The following is a 17,620-nucleotide window of genomic DNA, read 5'->3' on the forward strand; positions in this document are numbered from 1 at the left end:
GATGGGAGCTGAGGCACAGAGATGAGTAACGAAGGTTGATGCATCTAGACATGAAATGGAATCTCTCTTTTTCTATGACCAACAGTTCCATTGAATGAAATGGCATTTTATCTGGGTCGTGAAAGAGATTATGTGGATGTCCATTTTTTGAGGTGGGAAGATGCCCACAAAAACAGTGGGTGAGGAGTACACCGATGTGACTGGAAAGTGAGCACACATGGCTGTGAGGACGGGGCAGCCAGGGTCCAACTCTGCACCTAAAATGTGAGCCAGGCTCTCTCTGGGAGGTGACACTTCCTTCCTCCACCTTGAGGCACACAAACTGTTTATGACCAGAAATGATCAGTACAGCTTTTTTTGTTATGAGAAAGTCTCGCTCTGTCGCCCAGGCTGGAGTGCAGTGGTGCAATCTCAGCTCACTGTAACCTCCGCCTCCCAGGTTCACGCAATTCGTGTGCCTCAGCCTCCTGAGTAGTTGGGATTACAGGTGCCTGCTGCCACGCCCTGCTAATTTTTGTATTTTTAGAAGAGATATGGTTTTGCCATGTTAGCCAGGCTGGTCTCAAACTCCTGACCTCAGGTGACCTGCCCGCCTCGGCCTCCCAAAGTGCTGGGATTACAGGAGTGAGCCACCACGCCCGGCCCAGTAAAGCTCTTCTTGAGTGATCATGTCTGAACTCTACAGTAATGAGGCTTTGCCACATTCCCATGTGATCCAATGTTGATGTGACTACACAAGAAGAACCCGTTAACTAAAGCCAAGAAGGCGGAGTCGACAGCTCCCTGACGTTAGGAAGGATGGGAGGTGTAGTGTAGAAAGACAGCCCCCTCTCCAGAACTTGCAACACAAGCTCCATCTGAAGACGATTTATATTTCCCTTCTCTGTAGAATTTGTGCAATTCCATAGGACATGTCAACTTCTGGGCAGAGGAGCCTCAAAACTTTCACTCACAGTGACTTCTCTCTGGAAGGATTCTTTATAGAAAGAACTTGGGCCACATTTCAGACAGACCGTGTGACCTGTTGACTGGCTAATTGGGGCCCATGAGGAATGATTCACCGCCAAAGGGCTAGATGTGGCCCAGTGAGATCTGCAGCACAGCCCTCGTTCTAATTTCAGGAAGGAAAGAGAAATACTAGAAGGATGCCGCCGGGCTGCCACCTCTTAAATACTTCCAGACACTGGCATCAGCTGGGCCAGTTCTTTCACTGACATGATTCTGTTTGACAGATAGTAAATCTAAAAATCTAAAAGCATATCTACGTTTCCCCCATGTGACCCAATAAAGTTATTTTTATTTGGAATTGGAAAAAGGTAGCGAGGTAAACAGATTTATTATTCTTGGATGAGCCTCTATGAAAATAAACATAGAAGAAAATTATGAAATGAAGTGAAATGAAAAGGTCAGCACAGCCGACTTGGATACTGTGTTCTAGGCCATGCCTAAATTTGGTTCCCAAAGGCACCCACTGCCCTGAGGGCTGGCGCCAAGTCTTCCCCACCCCACTAGTCCGCGACACCCACCTGGGATTTTCAGGTTCAGGTCACAAATGCTCCCGACAGTGGCCACAGACGGGGCCCGACTGGTGCGGGTGATGCTCTCTTTGACTCTTCCCTCCCCGCTGATCTTCACAGTAAATGGGCTCCCTGCAAGAGCCAAGAAGGCTCCTGTGAGCAGCCCAGAGGCCAAAGCACAGCATTTACAGAAAACCCAAGCATCCCATCTGGAGGGGAACGGAATACACATACCAGGCACGTGCTCATCAGCAAATTTGGTGGAGACGATATAAACCCCAGGCACAGTGGGGAAGTAGGAGACTTTGCAGGTGCCGTCTTCCAGGTCCTCCGTCTGGATGTCTACTTTGCTGGGGCCTTCCACTGCCAAGGATATGCCACCATAACCTGCAACACAGCAGCCCCAGGCTGTTCTGACAGCAACTCCTCAGGAAGAGGGAGTCCGATGAATTGAGAAAGGACATCGACCCTTACGCTTCAGTCTATTTCTACATAGCAGAAAGAAAGCAATGGCGGCCTCATTTGTAGAGCCCAGAGCGGGATGAGTAGGTTAAGGGCCCTGAGAAGTCCCATAGTGAAATAACCTGCTGAACCTGGTTTTGACCACAGAACGCTTTCCTGAAGGGTATTTACTAATATCCCACAGACGATGTGCCCTGTGCAAACTGCTGGAGAGGACCTTCTGCCCTCATGCTCCAAGAACTGCACATCCCACCTCGGGGGTTTATCCACAGCCAGACCTGAGATTCTGAATTTTTAAACAGCCCCTGGCTACCTCAACTAGGTCAGCAGATCTGAACGTTTAACAGGGAGTACCTCCCAACCAGGACCAGACCAGAAATTCTCCAGCCCTCTCCCCTGGGTTAGAATTTGTCTAGAATTCACCAGTGTGGCCATGCCTCAAGAAAGCAGATGACTGGACGCACTGGGGTGTGGCGAGCTTGGAAGAGACACAATCTAACTCAAACCATCTCAAAGAAAGAACAGAAAGAGATGCCTCATTTCCACAAAAGCTCTGCTCAGATGACCATGGTCTTGGCCGGCCAACCCAACATTCTTTGCTTGGAGAGACCCTGGGAAGCTGAGAACAAGGGTGGCAGAACAGATGAGAAAACAGGGGTTTGCGAGGTATTGTGGCTCTGGGTTCAGATCCTAGGGCAGAGGGGGCTGTAAGCCCTGCGAGCCTCAGTTTCATCATCTAAAAAACAAAGACAATCTTATTTTTGCCAATGGTCATGAGGCGTAAAAGACAATGCAGGTAGAAGGACCTATAGCTTGAAGGATGCTCAGGAAGGAAAAGGAGTTGGTAGGATGAAAAGATGACACTGATTCAGCAAAATAAGTCTGTTCCCACAAGCTCTGGGCCTCTCCCTTGGGACCACACAGACCTGCATCTCTTGTGTCCACGATGAAGTCAGACATCTCGAAAGTCCGGCCTTCTGACAGGCCGCGGCCATACACTTTGGCTCGGCGGGCGTCACCGATCTCAGACTGGACCACCATGATGGACACGGGACTGTTGGCCACGTGGTTGCCATTTTTCTTGATACTGACCAGGTGTTCGCCCACTTCCCGGGGGATGAAGGAGATGCCTGGGCCAGAACACAGATTGAGGTTTGTACGGGGATGGCGGAAAGGAAGCAGGAGAGACACACTCTCAGAAATAGAAATATGACCTTTTTCCTGACATCCAACAACCCAGAGTGTCGATATCACAATGCACAAATACACTTGGGCATTTATTGTGCGTGTGACCCAGCAGGTTTATCACATCACACTCCATTGTGCTACCAATTTCCCAAGAAAGAACTGCAAGAGTCCCCATCTCCCACCCAAGATGTCCTGGCTCCAGCCAGGAAGGGTAGCCTAGCTCACCAATGTGGTTGTTGGGCAGCCTCTTCAGGAGACAGGGCTCATCTCGGCCAGATGGGGCCTTAATGCTGGCCGTCAGGCTGCTGAGGTCAGTCTCACTGATGTCAAGCAGGAAGTCAGCGGCCGAGCCCAACTTCACCTGGGAGCACCGCCTGCTGTCATCTGGGAAACATTCCCCCCAAAAGGACTCCCGTTACATGTGGTCATCCCGGCTTCCCAGAGCTGCCATGCCATATGCCGTTCACGGATGAACAGGCAAGAACTAATTACACGAAGTTAAGTGGAAAAAAAATGAGCCTTGAACACTGAGTAGACCCAACCAATGAAGAATGATGGGATTCATGCCTGCTTGCAGCAAAGACAAGGAGCTGGCAGGACCCGGAGACTTCAGTCCTCATGGACCACCTTTTAAAGGAATCTTTGGGCCAGGTGCCTAATCCCAACACTTTGAGAGACCGAGGCAGATGAATCACTTGAGGTCAGGAGTCCAAGACCAGCCTGACCAACATGGTGAAACTTCATCTCTATTAAAAATACAAAAATAAGCTGGGTGTGGTGGTGGGTGCTGTAATCCCAGCTATTCGGGAGGCTGAGGCAGGAGAATTGCTTGAACCTAGGAGGTGGAGGATGCAGTGAGCCAAGTTTGCACCATGAACTCCATCCTGGGTGACAGAGCAAGACTCCGTCTCAAAAAAAAAATAAAATATAGGAATATTTGGTAGTTGAAGGGACCTCGCACCTGCCTGGCATGGCTGTGGGCATTTCTAGGTAAACAATGACCACATTCCACAGAGTACTACTGGCTGTTTCGCAGACAGGTCTAAACACGGCGGGCACACGGGCTCTGCCTTGTGCATTTTCCTTATAACCCACTGAAAGCATAACCTGAACACAGCAAGGTGAGGAGCATGGGCTTTGGAATTTGATAACCTGGATCTGTTTACTCATATGTGAACTTGGCTACACCACTACCTTGCCAAGCCTCAGTTTTCCCATCTGTAAAAGGGATAGCAGAAAATTTATCTAGTAGTGATGCTGAAGGGCATCTCTGAGTTCATGCACTATTGCGGTCAGTACGATTTGAATACTCCATCTGAGAGCTTTCTCTTTGCACACTACAGTAACACTGGCACAATAAAAGTGTGCTCCAAATACTAGCTCTTGCTTTTTCCTGGATTATCAGCAAGGGAAGAATTTAGCCAATCCAAGATTGGATTCCACCCCCTGCTCCTCCTCAATGAGTCTCTGTGAAACCTAAACTCAAAGAGATGTCTAGCCTGCCGCCTGTGGTCTGATAAGGAGGGTGGCAGTCAGGGGCAGCCACGCTTCCCATGAGGAAGCCCCCAGAAGCCAGACAACCCTACCTGTGATCTTGGCTGTGAAGGGGCTGCCAGGGATGTGCTTGTCATTGTACTTGACCAGAATGCTGTAGTCGCCTGGCAGAGTGGGCAGGTAGGTCACTGTGCATGTCCCATCTTTATTGTCAATGCAGCTGATTTCTGCTTTTGAGGGGCCCTCAATAGCCAAGTCCAGACCACCTACAAGTGGGAACAAGGATGCAGGGGCGTTAGGGAGAGAGTTTCCTTGTTTTAAGAGTTTCCTTGTAACAACTCATCCAGGGCAGCCCTGATGCTGGGGACAACGGACTGATGCACTCCACGTGAGCTGTGGGCAAAGGGACATCTGTCAGAACAAAGCACTCCATGTAGTAAAAACATCCACTGAGAAGAAACCCCAAATGTCTGAGTTCTTCACTGCAAGTAACCCTGGAACTGTCTCTACTCTCAGGATGCATGAGATGAGAAAAGGAAGCAGCCGTGCATGTCAATTTCACATAAGAGACAGTGGGCGGTGGAGGGCAGAGGTGTATTGTCCCTTTCTATCAGGCACTGGCTGCCATCATGGAAATCCCATTAGAACCACAGATTTGGGAGTCTCCATGAATACCATGTGAATGGGCACACAGCTTTATCAAAAAGAGCCACTCAGTAAGTCATGTGGTCTTGTGGATACATGTGCAAAAAGAACAAAAACATCACCAACCAAAACATACTTAAATTCCAGACAAGTCACATAAAGTATTTCATAGCATGAATCTGATTTCAATTAGAACACAAAGGACTTCAAAAATGTCTTTCTGGGTAGAAGACAAAGCAGCTCTACAGATTTATATGAGAGAAAAGACAAGACAAATACTACCATTCAATTGTCTCACTTTTAAAAGCCACCCTAGAACCGTGTCCACTTAACCCTCCGAATGGACGGCTGGAGGCATATAAACACGTAAACCACACGGTACCTTCTCCTGCATCCTCTGTGACGATGGTGAAGGTGGCAGTTTTGTTGGCCACTCCATACACGAGGCCTGGACCATATGCAGAAACGCTTCCACTGTTGGGGTAGTTCACATAGAACTGGAGTGGGCTCTCTGGGTTTACAAAGGACACAAACAAAATTGGTGCTCATGAAGGGGTGAATGAAGACCTTGGACAACTGGCATCTTAACACTCACCTCTCTACAGGTCTGGTGCCTCCTAAGCAGAGGCAGAGACAGAAAGAGATGCAGATGCACCTCCTGTCCCCCGCCATCCTAGGACATCCGAGAGGGTCTACACAGTATTATTCCTTCAATCACAACATAAGAAAAACAATCCTGGAGGCTGCCCCAGATGAGGAAGGGGGCTAAGGTAAGGCAATCCAGCCCAACTGATAAATAAGGAAGAAACTCTTGCAGTGGGTGGTGAAAGGACCCATGGCTAGATGGAAGGTAAGTGGAAAGGGCTTCTGGAAGGCCATTTGCCCATGCCATTCAAACTAAGGAATCAACCCCACAGTGGTCTTTCCCACCCACCCTGACTGCTAGCCCTATGTAAGCACTTTCATTTCTGCAGTGTTCAGGTGCACATCAGGAAAAGACCTAAGTGTTCACAACAGGGGACTGGTTAAATAAATGCTGATCTACTCATGGGCCATTAAAAAGAGTGAGGAAGACCCATGTTTACTAACTTGAGAAATTATCCATAATATGATGCATTAAAAAGAAAAAAAGCAAGTTGCTATAAACTATGAATACCATTACGGTACTCCTTTAAAAACAAAATAGAACAAAATTATATGTATGTTTGTAGATACAGAGAGAAACATCTAAAAAGATACACAACTTGCACCAGCAGTGGAAGTGGATGGCAGATGTGAGAAACATTTTTTCCTCTCTCTCCATCTGCCGCTTTAGAATATTTAAATAGAAGTAGATAATACATTTTTGCTTTAAACCAATATTACATACAGGCAACTAAAGCAAATGCCAATCTCAGAGAAATATTTGCAACTCCTACCACAAAGGGCTAATCTCTCCAATGTTTAAATTGCTCTTAGAAACTATATGACAAAGGCCAATAACCAAATAGAAAAACAGGCCGTGGATCCAAACGTTCAGTTCACAGAAAAAAAATACAAATAGACATATGGAAAGCTGTGCGGTCTCATTCACAAGAGAAATACAAATAAAGCAACACTGAGATTCTGTTTCTTTCCAACCATCAGGCTGGCAAAGATCCAAAAATGTGATAGTATATTCTACTGGCAAATTTTGTGGAAAAGAAGGTGCTCTCCTCCATAGCTGGAGGGTGTGTGAACTGCAACAGCCCCTCTGAAGGGCAATTTGGCAAGATCTGTCAAAATCGTAGATGCCTGCACTGGGGCCCCAGCAATGCCTCCTCTGGTAACTAAATCTCACAGATACATCTTCATGAGTGTGAAGTGACTAGGGGAAAAGTCGATTTGCTGCAGCAAGACTGGGGACAGCAACGGCAGGAAGAACCAAAACGCCCTCCAACAGGGAAATGGTCAAATATGTAATGATTCGTCCACATGAGGGAAGGCTGGAAAGACACTCTCTTATATATCTGTATTTCTATTTGCATGGAGAGTCTTAAAAATACTCTGAAATTGGCCAGGCGTGGCGGCTCATGCCTGTTATCCCAACGCTTTAGGAGACCAAGGCGGGAGGAATGCTTGAGGACAGGAGTTCGAGACCAACCTGGACAACATAGTAAGATCCTATCTCCGCACACAAACACACACACACAAAATAAAACCCTAAAACTCTGAAGTTGAACATAAAAAAACTTATGATAGTCTGGTTCAAGGAGAGGGCAGACGGAGGACATAGGTGGGAAGGAAACCTTTCTCCATATCATTTTTATTTTTGAACCATGAGAATGTGTTACCTATTCAAAATACTAAATTAAAAAAACAAATATTTAAACAACTACAAAAAGAAAGAAAGAGTGAACCAGTGACACTGTGCTGGTTGGTGGCCCATGGAACTTGGGCCAGATTCCCTTGGAACTTGGGCTGCTGGTCCTCTTCTTCCGCCTCTGACCCCGCCCCAAGTCCCCAGGCCACACAGGGCTCTGCAGGCCAGGCTGGAAAGTCCCTCACTGTGCCTCACATTTTTCTCCCAGCTTGCCCTCTGGCCACACTCGGCGTAGTGACAAAGATAAACAACCACAGACCCAAAGGCCTGCACTGCAACCCAAGACACTGAGCTACATCATCCCTTCTAGAAATCAGCTGGACCTGCTAGGGTCCCAGGCTGTTTGGTTTTGCAGAGTTGCCAATGCTACATTCCCCAGCCTGCTGCCAAAAGCCACTCCCTGCACAGCAGCTGAGGAGCGTCTGTATGCTGCCCAGATGCCCCTGAATGGTGGAGCCCTGCTGGGCCTGCTCAGCTCAACTTACCAGGGATGTGGCTGCCCATGTATTTGATGTGCATCTCGTGGAGCCCAACTTCAGTGGGGGCGTATCTAACAGTCACCGTGCCGTCCTTGTTGTCCACAATCTCAGGTGTGGCCGTCTTCCCAGAAGGCATGTGGACCTCCCCTACGGAGCACAGGGAGACGGTGCAATGAGCCCACCAGCGACCTTCCCCAGAGAAGCAGAGCCCAAGGCACAGAGGTATTCAAAACAAAGGTTTCCAGACCCAAGGACATTCATTGCTGCCTAAAACACTCAAGTCCCACAATGGGAAAGACCATTTGCTCTTTTCTTCTTTTTTTTCCAGTTCCAAGAGTTTTTTACAACTGGCAAAATCAAGCTCAGAAAGGACTTGAGAAGACCATGAAACCAGCTGGATAGGTAGAGCATCAAACCAAAGAGAAGCAGGCATTGAAAAGCGGCTGAGGGGAGAAAGGAACTCCTGTATGACAGACTCAGTGTCAAAGTCGCATCTGGAAAAGTCAAACAAGAGAAGGCAGGGAAAAGGGGCAAACAGGAACCCAACAGTCATGAGGTATCTAAACACAGCAGTTCTTAACCTAGAGAGAATCATGGGCCCGCTCAAGAAAGTAATGCAAGTTGTCAGTGAGTCACTTCTTCAGAGAAACACACATGGGGCACATTCTGTAGTTTCAGGAGCCCCATGGCCCAACACCCGAGACCAAGAACTCATGACCCTGGGTTAAGGAGCCCGGGTCTAGGGGACAGTGGACACACCTCCCCGGCACCATTCTGGGAAGCTCATGAGAGCAAGTGAGAATGAGACAGCCTTCACGGCAAGTGCTTACCAGTGATTTCTCCTTTCCTGACAGCAAACGGAATGACCAGGTCAAAAGGCTTAAATCCCAGGCCGTTCATGTCACTCACTGGGACATAGGCCTCTTCGGTCACCTAAAAACAGAAGGCAGTGGTCACTGGGTAAAGCAGACAACAGCGGGAGCTGGTGAAGCTACAGGGGGTAGAGCTGCTGGGAATTCTGCAAGCCAGTGAGGCCGGGATTTGGGAATGTGGCTGCCCATTGTGGTACGGGCTTTGTCTAAGTGGCTCCAGACCCAGGGTAGAACCTGAGGGACTGGAGAAGTCATGCTGACCAACTGTTAGCAATCACTCGGGAGTCTGTTTGTAAAATTCCCAGCAGCGCCCACGGGAAAGTGGAAAAGTGAGAGACAGCAATGTCTGTGAGTCCCAAGAGGCTCCACCTGGAAAGGTTTAGTTGCTTGTGGCCTGGAAACGAAGGTGCATTTTAAGTGGCAGAGAGTAGCAGTGGGTGGCTTTCCCCCTGAACAGAAACTGAATGTGCAAGTGGCGGCTTTGAGAGGCAGCAGCAGGGCTGCAGACAGCTGTCTTTCTCTTTAAACATGGAGACAAACTACACCGAGCGTGATCACAGACACGACGGCTGGCGATTTGTGGAGCACGGATGGTGACGCGAAGGTGATCTTATTACAGAAAAAGCAGGGATCATCGTGATGGGCTGATCAGTGAGGGGCACACCAATGACCAATGACCAGGACACCCACAGGGCTTAAGCAATCCCAGAAGCAGATGGCAGATTTTCTGAAATGAAGGCTGAGTAAACACAGAAACACAAAAAGGAAAAAACCAAAATTGTACCCAGGGCCTGAATCCAGGGGGACATGCATTTACCGGTGCCTCCTCCACAGCTGTGACTTCCCCATCTGTGGCCTGGTCAGTGGCAAATGGAGATTAGTTGGGAACCATACTGGAAGGATACACTCAGTAGACTCTACCACCACAGAGCTGCTTCCCCCACTGCTCCATCTTGAACCGCAGTGAGCTGCTCGCTCTAGCGAAGGACACTTTCTTACTGCCCTTTTGGAAGGCAAGTTGGTGTCCTCTCTTCAACTGTCAGATGTGCATGCCCTGTGAGCCCACAACCCCACTTCTGGCAAGCAGACCTACGCTGGCGAGAGGCTCCATAGGTAACTGATGTGTGTAAGGACCTTGACTGGCGCCATCTGTGGTCGTGCAAAACTAAAGCAACCTAATGTCCATCTGGAAGGGGTTGGGTCAAATAAATTCTGGTGAGTCTGTCCAGTGGAACACAGCAGTCAGGTCCAATGAATCAATATGTAAGGGTATCTATGGCACACTGAGGGAAGGAAGCAAGGTGCGAAAGTAATATGTACAGTGTGACTCCAGGCATGAAACTGAGGTGTGTGAAGTGTAAGCAGGTAAAAACTAACACGAGGCATCTCTGCAGCACAGAATCAGGAAAAAGGTCTTTTTTTACTTGATAAATGTCTACTGTGGTTAATTATTTAATTTTTTTTGAGGCAGAGTTTTGCTCTGTCATCCAAGCTGGAGTGCAGTGGCGCAATCTCAGCTTATTACAGCCTCAACCTTCTGGGCTCAGGCGACCCTCCCACCTCAGCCTCCTGAGTAGTTGGGACTAGAGGTACGCACCACACTAGGCTAATTTTTTTTTTTGGTAGAGATGGGGGTCTCACTGTGTCGCCCAGGCTGGTCTTAAACTCCTGGGCTCCAGCAATCCTCTCACCTTGGCCTCCCAAAGTGCTGAGATTTCAGACGCGAGCCACCATGCTCAGCAGTTAATGTTTTTAAAGTTTTTTATAAATTCATTTTCAACAAATCTTAGATTTAATGCTCCTGGCTGGGCGCGATGGCTCAAGCGGTGTGGGTCTCCTTGAGACATTTGCTATGACTGCAGTGCTGGTCAGTGTCCTTTTTGGCCTCAAACTTATAAAGAGAAGCAGGGAATCTACCCAACCAAAGCCAATGAACAGTCAGTCAGTCCATCCAGTTAAGATTCTCTCCCTGGAATGACAGAATAAAGACCCAAACCAGGTACTATAGGTACTGTGAGTGATCATCCCTTTCTGCCTTCAGCAGTGGTCAGGGGGCAGTGGGTAAACACAAAATATTCTTGCTTTGTGTGTATTCAGGGGCTAGGAGACACTTATTCTTACTGAGTTTGGAAGCCTCTACTTCTGCAATAAGGGTCCTCAATTTTTTTACTCTGACTTTCTCACTTAGACCTTCCCAATATGGTCTTCTCTTACCCCCAACTTATCGCACCAGCAGGCCCATGACCACTGCTCGGTGGTTGGCTGCTTTTCCCTCCTACCTAATTCTAACCAACCAGATAAAACCCAGTATGGGCTAAAAACAGATTCTGAAGACTACAACTGGTACCCTTCTCTGTGAATAACGACATCAACTTCCCAGCTGTATTTCCTTCTTCCTATAGAAGAAAAACACTCTTAAATGAACAATGTCAAAAGTTGACAAGTGTTTACATACTTGAGACATAAAAGAGCCTCCAGATCTCTGGCACGCTGTTTACAGATAAACAAACATTGATGGAAGGGAACAAAGCTACGACAGAGTATAGACTGTTTGGAAGAAAGTCCCTGAGCTTCTGTTTGGAAAGGAGTCGTCATGCACCTCTCCATTACTGCACAAAATGACATAATTAGAAGGTGCTTTGTAGGCTGTGCACAAGGCCAGGTCATTAAAAACATGAAGGGCCTCTGAACCTTGTGGTCAAGTGCGGCTGCTGATGGCAGTATCAAAGGACACCAGTGAGGATGACAGCATGGTACTTGGTGTCTGTTTAGACCAAGTACGCTTCATTTGTAAAAAAAAAAAAAAAAAGCCCAACGATGCTTGGTTTTGAGGGTTCAGTGAGGTAATGCCCCTGAGGTTTCTAATCCCTTTCCTGGTTGAAGAATATTCAGAGGAAGATCCATTATGCAATAACAAAAATAAATATTCAGAGGAAGATCTATAAGTCACTCAGAATTGAAAATGAAAGACCTTGGTCATTCACTAACCCAGATGTTTGCATAATGGTTTCCTCCTTTTATTCCAGATGTTCCTAGCTGCAAAAGACAAGGTATTTCCCCCTCATACATCAAGTGTGAATCTTTCCAAAACACAAGTGGAGGTACTTTGATTCCTGGGATATCAGAGTCAAGTCTCCAAACAAAACAGCATCAGGAAGCTCTCTCCTCCAGCCATGGAGAATGGCCATGAAGATGGAAGAAGGAAGAGCCGGCAGGTTAAAAACCTGTCATGTTTTATGTAGAAACATTTTCATAAAGGTGTGTTTTTCTGAGGAGTTATCTTTCAAAACGCCTCAGCTTAGGCCAGGATGCTGCCCAAGTCCCTTATTATGATAGACACCTTGGTGGCCAGTAAGATTCCCTAAAAACCCTTAGAGCCAAAGGGTTTCTGAGTTTCTAAAGATTACTCTGGGACTCTACAAGGTCATGACTGCTTAACGAAATTTTTTTCCAAATGGAAAAAAAAAGTGGAAGAGGATATCCTGGTCAAGGTTCAACAAATGGCAGCTGTTACAGTTTCCACCAATAACAGCATGCTCTGGAGAAGGAATTTCCCTTACCATGACAGTGAAGGGGCTGTTAGGAATATCAACACCACCGAAGCGCACATAGATCACATATGTGCCTGGCTTGGCAGCTGTGTAGAAGATGTCATAGGTTCCATCTTCATTCTCGATGACATCGGCCTCGGCCTCAGTGCCATCTGGGGTCAGAACCGTGCAGGTCACTTTCCCCTTCCCGGCAGTCTTGGCATCAACCACAAAGCCTACTTCTTCGCCAGTTTTCACAGTGGAGGCGATTCCAGGACCTGGAGAAGAGTTCAGGGGAAGAGAATGCAAGTATGGACACACATCCTGGAGGCCCAAGAACAAATCACACCCATCCATGCTGTCTGTGCCTGTAAATGTTAGGCCTTCAACTGCTGCCATTCAGAGGGATATCCCAAAGATCCCCCAATTAGGTGTTGCTCAAAGGGTTACTTCATCAATTACTTACTAAATAAGAAGCATCTGTAAGCTCTGAGTGTTGACTAAAGGTTAGCCTGGGTTTGCCAGCATTTAAAGGTATGGCAATGGAAGGTCACCTTTCAACAAACATATTGGGCATTTTCTTAAGTGCCAGGTACACATAAAGGTGGGTAAGACACAGTCCCTGCTCTCAAGATGCTAACAGGGCCAGGCACCAAGAATGACAGCTCCAACTGCAGTGGAAATGCTGAAGAGGAACTAAGTTACAGAAAAAATAACACACTGTTCCTCGGGGAAGTGTCTGGCAGCATATCTAGGCAAAGGTTCTAAGAATTTATATACCAGGGTTGCCACACTGACAAAGGGCTTCCTAAAGAAAGGAAACATGGCTGAACCCGGAAGGATGGGTTCTGTTAGCTAAGGGATACTTGCAACCTCTCCCCAGTGACCAGTCTCTCTCTGATTTCTGGCACCCCTTTACACAGGATCCATACGTCAGGAAATGCAGAACAGCATGAACTAAAAGCACATTGGCAAATATGAGCCAAGTGCGTAGGAGTAACAGGGAGGGTGGCCAAAACAGTTTGTTCAGGGAGTAGTGGAAGAGAAGACTGGAGTCAATCTGTGGAAGGCACTGAATGACAGATCCTTGGTTTAGCCAAAGGCAAAAGTGTAGCCAAAAGGCAAGTATTCAGCTCAGGATTCTGCCCAAGCTGGGGGAGGAAATAGGGCCTGGAAGGCAATGGGGAAGTCCCCATCCAACGTTAACATCAATTAGTAAATTAGCCATCAATTAGTAAAGATGATCTGGTTGTCGCTGGCAGCTGCATAGACCTAGGAGGTGGTGGACTGGCTAGCATTCCAAAATTTCTCCATTTTTTGCCATGAGTGAGCCCAAAAGGGCCACACTGAGCAACTCACAACCTTGCTGTGAAAGCCCGGATTTTCTCCATTCAAAAAAAGATGGGCTATGAGAGAAACAGAATACATCAAGGGTAGTCCTGTGTTTAGTCTACTTATTTAAAAAGAAGTAAATCTGTCTCATTTTAGAGATGAGGATTCATGTTTTAAAATCTACTTGAGCAGCAGCACTGAGCTGCCCAAGGGCTGTTCTTAAAAACTGAAAGGCCGTTCGGGCATGGTGGCTCACACCTGTAACCCTAGTACTTTGGGAGGCCGAGGAGGGCGGATCACTTGAGGCTAGGAGTTCGAGACCAGCCTGGCCAATTACAGTGAAACCCTGTCTCCACTAAAAATACAAACCTTAGCCGGGCATGGTGGTGGGCACCTGTGGTCCCAGCTACTCAGGAGGCTAAGGCTGCAGTGAGCTGAGATTGAGTCACTGCACTCCAGCCTGGGCAACAGAGCAAGACTCCATCTCAAAAAAAAAGAAAAGAAAGGCCTGTGACAGTCAATAGTTGTGTCTTAGAAACTGAAAGAAGGAGGAGGGGAAAAAAAAAAGAAAGAAACCAAAGAAACTGTGATGCTCAAATATTCATGGAGAATTCCTGAGAGGTTTACACATGCATGACGAAAAAAACCTAGATCCTTACATGTGTTTCTCTAATGCTGACCTGAAATGCTCTTGAATGAATGCTGAGTAACTATCTACTCATAAAAGGCAGAAATTTGTTGCTTTTCATGGGAGCCACCATCAGAGTTGGGTTCTTAACACTTCAAAAGCATATAATAATAGTTATCATGTACCTGGCACCGTGCTAAGCATTTTTCATACCTGACCTCATCTAATCTTTGCAATAACCCTGTACAACAGTCTCTGTTCCTTAGAAGAGCTTCTTAGAAGAGCTTCTTGGATCTAAATGTTCTCCAAATATAAATGAAGAGCTTCAATCTATGTCAAACTGAAGTTCAGTGAGGTGGAGCAACGTGCCCAGATCATGTAGCTTGTAAATCACAGAGAAGGGCTATAGCCCAGCTTTCTGATTGCAAAGCCTGTGCTCCTGACCTTGAGATGCTCTGTACTCACCCGTGGCCAGGCACTTGCTGGCATCACCCGTCTGTGTGGCTCGGATGCGATAAGGAGAAAGTGGGATGTCGTCACCCCCGTAGGTGACCCCAATCATATAGCGCCCAGTCTTGTCGGGGATGTAGGTGACAGCATATGTGCCATCTTTATTGTCATGGACAATGGCTCTTTTGGGTTTTCCTTCTTGGTCCTGTGGATCATACAGAAATGCTATTTAGGATGTTGTTAAGATGTAGAAAACATTCACGGAAAACCTTGACATATTTTCCTATTAGTGCCTCTAGTGGAGAGACAGAATGGATGGCTTAATACAATCTAGTTTTGTTTTGTTTTTTGGTAGGAAGAGTAGAGGGTCACAGATCCCTTTAACACCATGACAGACACGACCAATTTTTAGTAACTTTGTTGTCAGGTGAACCAGGAGTGTTTTAGCTCGAAATCCTCTGAAATGTAGGGAGGGGAGGAGGCAGAGGCTTCTGCTCGCACACCACCGCATCCAGTCTCCCTTTTCTCTTTATTAATAGGACTGTAACTCTTAGCTAGGTGCACTGCTCCCAGAAGATGGGACTCCACTTACTAGCATCCTTGCCACTAGGTAATGTGACTTGTGGCCAATCCCCGACAAATCAGAAGGGAATAGAAGTCTATGATGGATTTTTGGCAGGGCTGCTTAAGAGAGCCAACTGAGCTGGGAGGACCCTTTTTCCCTTCTTTCTTCCTCCTTCTGGCCTGCCACGTGGATGTGATGGCCAGAGCACTGGCAGCCTTGTGGTCCAGGAGGAGACCTTAAGGATAGATGTCACATGCTAGGTAGAGGAGCAGAGAAATGGAGCCGACTTCCTTGGTGAGGTGCAGGGCACCCAGGTGGCTTAACCTGGGCTTCCTTAACAAGAGAGAATAATCTCATTTATTTCAGTCACTCTTATTTTAAGGTTTACTGTGGTATGCAGCATAACTTAGCCTTAACTGATCCAAAGAGTAATTTAAAACATTTAAAAATAAAAACATAGGGGACGGGCACAGTGTCTCATGCCTGTAATCCCAGCACTTTGGGAGGCTGAGGCAGGCTGATTGCTTGAGCCCAGAAGAGTTCAAGACCAGACTGGGCAACATGGTGAAACCCCATCTTTAAAAAAACAAAAATAAAAACAAAGGAAAAGATGTAGTTAAAAAAACATGAAACTTCACCAAAAAGTGGTTCTTGGAGCTACATCCTCAAATCTCTCAGGCGAGCTGCTTATGCTTCTGCACATTTACTGACTCTTTGGTGGGAAAATCTAACAAACAACTTGCACAGAAATCGGTTATTGAAACCCTCGTTCTTAAATCTGGCCTGGAAATTAAGTCTTAGGATTAAGGTTTGGCTCAAAAAATAACTCCAAGTTACCGTTATTTGAACAGCAAGCAGGCCTTCCCCGGCATCTCGGGCATCGATTGCAAAGTCCACAGGTAGACTGGCAGGCACACCATAGGAACTAAGGCCGGGGCCACTGGCGGTCACTTTGCTGGCATCATATGTGGGAAGGACCTTGACCTTGAAGGGACTTGATAGACACACACACACACACCCTAGTCAGTAAAGATACGTGTCAACCCAGCTGCATCTGACTTTTCTTACACATGAGTGGGATGGAAAAGGGGGTTTCTAGAGCAGATAAGATAGTGAGTTAGTCAAGGTGCCTAAGTCCAGCAGAAATTTACAACTATGAGGTAGTAACCATTACATGACAGACTGGTTTTGCCCTGAGTGTGTTCCAAGGCAGCGGTCCCCAACCTTTTTTGGCACTGGGGACTGGTTTTGTGGAAGACCAGGGGGCGTGGTGGGGGAATGCTTTCGGGATAAAACTGTTGCACCTCAGATCATCAGCCATTAGTAAGATTCTCATAAGAAGCGCACAATCTAGATCCTTCTCATGTACAGTTCACAATCGGGTTCATGAGAATCTAATGCAGCCGCCACTGATCTGACAGGAGGCAGAGCTCAGGCGGCAATGACTGCTCACCCATCACTGTGCGGCCCAATTCCTAACATGCCATGCACCCGTACCAGTTCACGCTCCAAGGGTTGGGGACCTCTGTTTCAAGGGATGCAAACAGTTTGGGGAGGAAGAGCTCACAAACTAGTTTGGGAAATACAGGGTTAAACACATTTAGCCCACGTTTGTTATGCTAAGATGATGGTCACCAAATGGAAAGAACACTGGAACTTCATTTTAATATTTATATCTCATTCTATATTCTGTATCTATAATTATTCTATATTTAGTATGCTTCATATGGTACACGGTATATTAGTAAAACAACATACAAATGTCATTTATAAATTACACATTTTGACATAGATAGAGCTAATATGCTTATCTCTATATAAAATATGTGTTAGGGGATATGGGTGAAAGTTTTTCATCTTAAGGGGCATGATTTTTTAAAAAAAGAAAAGAAAACACTTAGAGATTGTTCCAAGAAGAGCTTATGTAACATTTTTTAAAAATTAATATCAACAAGGAAGAAAGTTTCTACATAAAACCTTCTGGAAATGCTTTATCTAGCAAACCCTGAAGTAAAGACCTTTGTCCTGTCCCAAAACACCAAAAGGAAACCTCTAATAAACTAATAAATTCCTAATTTTTTCAATGATTCTCTACTACTACTACTACTACTACTACT

At 46.6% G+C, this 17,620-nt stretch overlaps 1 protein-coding gene across 2 annotated transcripts in view; it reads right to left on the bottom strand.

Annotated features, from left to right (window-relative positions):
• FLNB (filamin B) overlaps nt 1–17,620 on the bottom strand; it is a 165,088-nt gene that overhangs the window by 20,453 nt on the left and 127,015 nt on the right. The window contains exons 27-38 of one of the 2 annotated variants that reach the window (XM_023200844.2): nt 16,341–16,497; nt 14,954–15,143; nt 12,559–12,806; nt 9,783–9,854; nt 8,957–9,059; nt 8,133–8,273; nt 5,689–5,817; nt 4,754–4,927; nt 3,393–3,551; nt 2,906–3,109; nt 1,752–1,904; nt 1,527–1,649 (exon numbers count right to left, since the gene is read on the bottom strand). In XM_023200844.2, the coding sequence (XP_023056612.2) occupies nt 1,527–1,649; nt 1,752–1,904; nt 2,906–3,109; nt 3,393–3,551; nt 4,754–4,927; nt 5,689–5,817; nt 8,133–8,273; nt 8,957–9,059; nt 9,783–9,854; nt 12,559–12,806; nt 14,954–15,143; nt 16,341–16,497 (1,853 nt within the window). The remainder of the gene's footprint in view (nt 1–1,526; nt 1,650–1,751; nt 1,905–2,905; nt 3,110–3,392; nt 3,552–4,753; nt 4,928–5,688; nt 5,818–8,132; nt 8,274–8,956; nt 9,060–9,782; nt 9,855–12,558; nt 12,807–14,953; nt 15,144–16,340; nt 16,498–17,620) is intronic. The other variant, XM_023200852.2, reaches the window with a different exon arrangement.

The sequence above is a fragment of the Piliocolobus tephrosceles genome, chromosome 2, assembly GCF_002776525.5.
Source record: "Piliocolobus tephrosceles isolate RC106 chromosome 2, ASM277652v3, whole genome shotgun sequence".
In the NCBI taxonomy this organism is placed as follows: domain Eukaryota; kingdom Metazoa; phylum Chordata; class Mammalia; order Primates; family Cercopithecidae; genus Piliocolobus; species Piliocolobus tephrosceles.